This window comes from Grampus griseus (assembly GCF_964374135.1).
Source record: "Grampus griseus genome assembly, chromosome: 5".
NCBI classification, from domain to species: Eukaryota; Metazoa; Chordata; class Mammalia; order Artiodactyla; family Delphinidae; genus Grampus; species Grampus griseus.
In genome coordinates this window covers 64137366-64143654 of record NC_138998.1, presented here as the reverse complement: position 1 = coordinate 64143654, position 6289 = coordinate 64137366, and the positions used below count along the sequence as shown (strand labels likewise).

At 44.4% G+C, this 6289-nt stretch overlaps 1 protein-coding gene across 1 annotated transcript; it reads left to right on the top strand.

Annotated features, from left to right (window-relative positions):
• Nucleotides 1-4632: 4632 nt before the first annotated feature.
• SST (somatostatin) lies at nucleotides 4633-5835 on the top strand (the record flags this gene model as incomplete). The annotated part of the gene is made up of 2 exons (XM_082654393.1): nucleotides 4633-4770; nucleotides 5623-5835. 2 exons carry the CDS (start codon nucleotides 4633-4635, stop codon nucleotides 5833-5835), a joined length of 351 nt encoding a protein of 116 aa, XP_082510519.1.
• Nucleotides 5836-6289: the final 454 nt, after the last annotated feature.

The following is a 6289-nucleotide window of genomic DNA, read 5'->3' as shown; positions in this document are numbered from 1 at the left end:
CATCCTGGCTCTTCTTTTCTCTTAAATGGTTCTTAGACTCCTAAGTTATCTTCCTGACTCTGCTGCTCTCTTACAGTTAACTCTCCACTTTAGCAGAAGGCATTGATTTAAAAAAAATCAAATCAGGTCAATCCCTTGCTCAAAATCCTCCAGTGGTCTTCTTACCATGGTCTTCAAGGCTCTACGTGATCTGGCCCCTGTCTGCCTTGCTGGTCTCATCTCCCAGCCCTCTCTGATCCACCCGCTCTGTTCGAGTTCCCTTGCCTTGTTTCTGATGTTTGAATGTACCAAGCATGCTTCTACCTCAGGGCCTTTGAACAGATTGTCTTTCCACCTGACAAGGAAATATCTTTATTCAGATATTTGCATGTCTATGTCCCTCACCTCATTCAGGTCTCTGCTCAAATGGTTCCTCCTCAGGAGGGTTTTCCCCTAGTCATCATGCTTTATACCTTGTGTTAATTCTTAGCAACTTGAACATAATTAATTAATTGATGTGTTTATTGTTTGTCTTTCTCACTAGGACTTTGTCTATCTAGTTCACTACCATATTATGAACCTCTCAAGCAGTGCAGATTCTCAGTACTTATTTGTAGAAAGAATTTGAGTGAATCAATTTTACAGATGGAGAGACTGAGGTCCAGGTGGGAGGGCAGGTCAGCACCAGAAGCAAGATGCAAGAGCAAATTTTCCTTCTAATAGGCCTGCGAAATACCCGTTGCATCCGGCTTCCTCCCTCATGTTACATAAAAGCCAGGTTCTTTTCCAATATAAAGTTCTCAATTTGAGAAACAGCATTTTAACATCACAGTGTGCTCTACTTTGCCCCTTTGTCTTCTCAAAGTCAAGCTTGTTGATGATTAGGGCTGGAAAGAACCACAAAGGTTGCCTATCAAGCCTTCTATTTTGCAGATGAAGAAACTAAGGCCCAGAGAGGAAGCCCCCAGCTGGACTGTGGCAGAACCAGAACTAGAACCCAGGTCTCTGGACTCCAAATATGGTTACTTTCTGCTTCCCTGCACTGCTTAATATCGAACACCTGATTACTCATAGATTTTATTGTCTCTTACTAAAATGAGTTTTTGCTCCTCATATTGGCAGGTAGTCACCCCCAAATGTACATTTCACAGGGAGGTGGGAAATCATATCCCGGTTGGAGAGCAGCACATGAAAGGGGCCTAGATGCCCCCTCGAGGCCCTTGCGTCCTGGCTGTAGACTGCTCAGCCAGGAAGTGTCTCCGGCATCCCTGAGTCAGGGGAGGAGGAAAGTTGCTAAACTGATCAGTAGCCTCCCTCAACCTTGCCACTTCCTGCCTGCGTGGCCTTGTGCAAGGCAGAGGCAGCTGTGCTCTCAGGGACTCAATTTCCTCCTCTGTGAGATGGGGCTAGCACGCCCTGTCGTACTGGATGAGAAAATACTTTGTGAACCACAGAAGGCTGCACAAGGATGGGGTCTATCATTCTTAGTGACCAAGGTCTGGGAAATAGGGTCCCCTGTACAACCACAGACAGCACCCCCCTGCCCCCCTCCAGCCTTTGGGACTTGGAAGCAAGACCCTGGGGGTCGGCTGCAAAGCTCAGGTTGGGGAAGTTTCAAGTGTCTTTGTGCTAAATCAAACTTTATGCAAAACTTGGCCATGGGGAGGGGGCTTAAGGAAGAATTTGTGTCCCCTTTTGTTCTTCTTTCTTTCTTAAGTGGCTCCTAGACTCCTAGCAATTTGAGGATTATAAAACTAAACAGAACAAAAAGCCCAGAAGTCATCTCATCCACAGCTTCAGCACTTCAGCAAAGGTACGAGGGAAGCCACCCAGACTTACTATTCCCAGGTAGGTACTTAAACAGCTAAAGATCATGAGTATTTTTTTTAAAATACCAAATCTTTCCATTTACATAAAGTTCAGAAACAGTCACAACTCACTTATCATGAGAGACATCAGAAGAGTACTTGCCTCTTGAGGAGAAATGGACTGAAACGGGGCACTCAGAAACTTTGAAGGTGATGAAATATTCTATATCTTCATTCGCACGTTGGTTTCATAGGTTTATAGGGGTGTCAAGACTCACTGAACTGTACACTTAAGACCTTTGCATTTTACTGTATATAAATTAGACTGAAATAGACTGACTGAACTGAAATGTTTTCCTTGTAAGTTCTGATATTGCATTGTATGTTGCATTTTCTTTGTTCCTGAAAAATATGGAACGCTTCAAGACTTTCTGTGTCATCCTTGCTCAGGGGCCATGCTAATCTTCTCTGTGTCGTTCCAATTTTAGTGTTTGTGCTGCTGAAGCGAGCACCATGAGTATTTTTTATGAGAAATAGCTGAGAAGGAAAGAGGGAGTAATGGAAGGAGGGGCTTAAGAGAGGAAGAGACTAGAGGCAGAGACTGGGATAGATATTGGGTAGGCAGAATGGGAAGGGAGGGAGATGTGCAGAGAAGGCAGAAGGAAGCCAGATAGAACCAGACCAAAGTCAGAAAATGACTGGGGAGAGGGAAGTACAACAGAGAGGATTGAGGATAGGGAGTGGGGAAAGAAAGTAAATAGGGGATTGAATAAGGAAGATTTGGAGAGAGAAATTCAGAGAAAGGTTTGGGAAAGGAGAAAGAGGAAAAATGAGGATAAAGATGTGGAAGGAGAGGAGCAGGCACCTGGGGAGAGAAGTAGAATAGAGCATAGAGCAAGACGGAGGGGCTACTATTTGTTCTTTGGCTCGCTCCTGTTTTAGGAAAATTCTTCTCTACTCAATGGGGCTGCCAAGGGCAAGCCTTGAGTGGAAGAGATGTGAGATCATTTGAGGGTGCCTTGGGACAGTTGGGTTGACATAACTAGACTCTGAACCCACAGCTAGAGGCCTAGGAGGGTTCCAGGATATATAGAGAAAATAACATGCATTGTGTTCTGCAGTCTGAGATCCATTGCTCTCCCAGACTATTCCAACACATGTGAGTGACTTTTTAATGTCTTACTTGTTCTAAGCCTTGTCTGGACTCACCAAGCCCCGGAAGCTTTAGCACTCCTTGCTGTGCCTTCTCTTATTGCTCTAGCTTACAGACACAAAAAGAAAAGGTGACAATTATTCAAGCCATTCAGGACACCTCCCAACCCCTCCTGCCTCTCAACACTGTGGTCTTGGTCTAAGTATTGAGAATACATATGTGATGCCTGGCTGGTGACGGGATTAGTCAAGTTCTCTGCTTCACTTGGTTTCTGAAGATACAGGAATTTTTTTCAGCTCTTATGAACTTGAAGCTTATAAAATGCCAGCCCTTGAAGAGCCTGCAGGGATCATCTGGTCCGTGCCAGGACATTAGCTGGCCGTTCCTTGATAAGGAATTATTCTGGGGAAAAAAAAAGAAAAGGAAAAGCTACCAGAACTCTGATCAGGACAGCAAACATCTAACTAGACCACAACCAGAATTCCACAACAGCATGTCTCAAACTTCCTTTTTATTTGTGTGGGGAGTAGGGGAGCACTCTTGATGCTTTCTTCACACAGAGGCTTACAATAACGGTCACTTACATTCAAGGGATTCCTGAACTTCTGTATGTCCACACTGGGAGTCCCTGACCTAAAATGGCTACAACTAGCCAGGAATCCATTAGAAAACTCAGAGTTGAGTGAAAAGAATCCTAGTTTGGAATGTGGAGGTCTGGTCCTCGCTCCAGCTGTGTACTATGTGAGCCAGAGAATTTCACTGCCCATTTCTAGGCTCAATGACTCAAACTCTGAAGTTTAGTAGACGTTTTCTGAGATTTCTTTCTAGTTCCAAGTTTCTAGCACCAAAATGAAGTCAATCTGACTTTTTTTTCCTTTAGCATTTTTTGTCACAGTCGAATGGCAAGCAGGCTACAAGTGTCTCTGCCGCTGAGAAAGAGGGATGGAGGGTGAGTTTAAGGTACTCTTCCATTATAAGGAAAAGTGGAGTTCTTTTAGAGTCCCATTACATCTTAATCTACAAGACTCTTTACAGAGTTAATGGAGAAAGGTGACTTGGTCTTTCTAAAATCCACACTCCATTTTCAAATCTGTTCTTAGAGGAATGCTTACGACATTCACTGTCACAAAGAATGCTTGTAACCATCTCCACTTGTCACACTCACACTTTTGCATTTGGTTCTCCTAAAATGTTTGAGCATGATGATGGATAGAATTGTCTGGGTACATTTATGTGTATGCGGCTGAGTGTGATAGTGCATTTGCTTCTCCAGGGGCTGAGTGTTTGAGTGTGTGTAATTAAGTGTGCACATGTGTGAGTGAAATTATAGAATGTGTATGTGTGTAGCACTGAGTGACTATAAAAAGATTGTGTAGATGGTGTGACGTGTGGAATCGTGTGTGCCTGTGCCTGTGCAGGATTTAATTTTTTTAAATAAGCCACTTTTGATTGTGTACCCTCCTCTCACTTCTGTGATTGATTTCACGAGGGTAATGGTGCGTAAAAGCGCTGGTGAGATCTGGGGGCGCCTCCTAGTCTGACGTCAGAGAGAGAGTTTAAAAAGGGGGAGACGGAGGAGAGCATACAAGCCGCTTTAGGAGTCGCGAGGTTCAGAGCCGTTGCTGCTGCCTGCGATCAGCTCCTAGAGTTTGACCAACCGCACTCTAGCTCGGCTTCTCCGGCGCCGCCGAGATGCTGTCCTGCCGTCTCCAGTGCGCGCTGGCCGCGCTCTCCATAGTTCTGGCTCTGGGCGGTGTCACCGGCGCGCCCTCAGATCCCCGACTCCGTCAGTTTCTGCAGAAATCCCTGGCTGCTGCCGCTGGGAAGCAGGTAAGGAAACTCCCTCGACGTCTTCTTTCCCCTCTCCAGAACCTCTCAACCTTCCCTAGCCTTGCCTCTGATCCCTTGGGTGAATTTAAGAGGTGCTCTCAAAGAGTGCCGGTGCTTTTCTGGGTCCTTTAGCTACCAAAGCTCCCAGGAAAACTTTCAAAGTCCAGAATCCCTTATTACCTCTTTGTTTCCCCTGATCAGCGCAGTAGGTCACTGTTCAGGTGAGTTCTTTAGCATTCAAGAAAATTCCAAGACCTTGGTAACTGAGCTCGAAGGGATGATGGCATCGATCCCCGGTGCTGACCGCGGGATGTGCTGACCCAGGTGCTGAAAGCACGGACCTCCGAAGCTGCTACTGTCCTGAGCACCACCTCCCTCCCATGCAGCGGGGTTGGGGGCTAACTGGCACTTTACAGCCAGAACACAATATGTTTACGATTGTGAAAGGTCTCGTTCTCCACAGCTGACTTAGTAAAAATGGTAAGAACAATTCTAGTTTGTAGCTCATGATATGGAAATTGAGTTAAACAAACTGTTGGCTCCTGTTGAAAAACTAACGATCTATTTCTTTCTATGTGTGTATTTTAAACCTACAGAAGCAGAAAACTTGCAGAAACATTTGAGTTTTTAAAGCTTCTTTGTGTACTTGGTGATTATAACAACAGCCCTTGTTTTTATATCCTTAACCAATTTTAAGTGTGAAAAAAAATTGCACAGCTGTGAACATTGGGGTTTGGGTGTGGTTAAATCTGTTTTTCAAGCCGGCTTTTCCATGTCTTCTTCTCCACCGTCCTCATTCTTATCCTCTCTCTCTCTCTCTCTCTCTTTCGCTCTTCCTTCCACCCCGTGCAGGAATTGGCCAAGTACTTCTTGGCAGAGCTGCTCTCTGAACCCAACCAGACAGAGAACGATGCCCTGGAGCCTGAAGATCTGTCCCAGGCTGCTGAACAGGATGAAATGAGGCTGGAGCTGCAGAGATCCGCTAACTCGAACCCGGCCATGGCGCCCCGAGAACGCAAAGCCGGCTGCAAGAATTTCTTCTGGAAGACTTTCACATCCTGTTAACTTTATTGATTATTGTTGTCCGTATAAGACCTGTGATTCCTCTCCTCCAAACCCCGTCTCTCCTCCCTAATCCCCCCAATCCTCAGTAAGACCCTTGCATTAGGAATTGAAGACTGTAAATACAAAATAAAATTATGGTGAAATTATGAAAAAAAGGATTTTGGTTTCTTATTGAGTTCAACCTTTGTGTTCAATACTATATGATTAACTTCATTTGTGATTTCAGTCAAGTTCTTTGAGATAGGCACTCCAAATCTCACAGACATACTGTTTAAAATTCCCTGTGGTAATAAAAGTTATGTTTTAAATGGTAACCCAGATAGTTTGGGTTATTATAAACATAAATAATCTCAATTAACTCTATGAATTCTAGTTTTAATCCAGCAGTAGTTATTGGAAGGGGCTGCCACAAACATCAATTACATTTTAAATACACTTAAAATTATATGTTGAA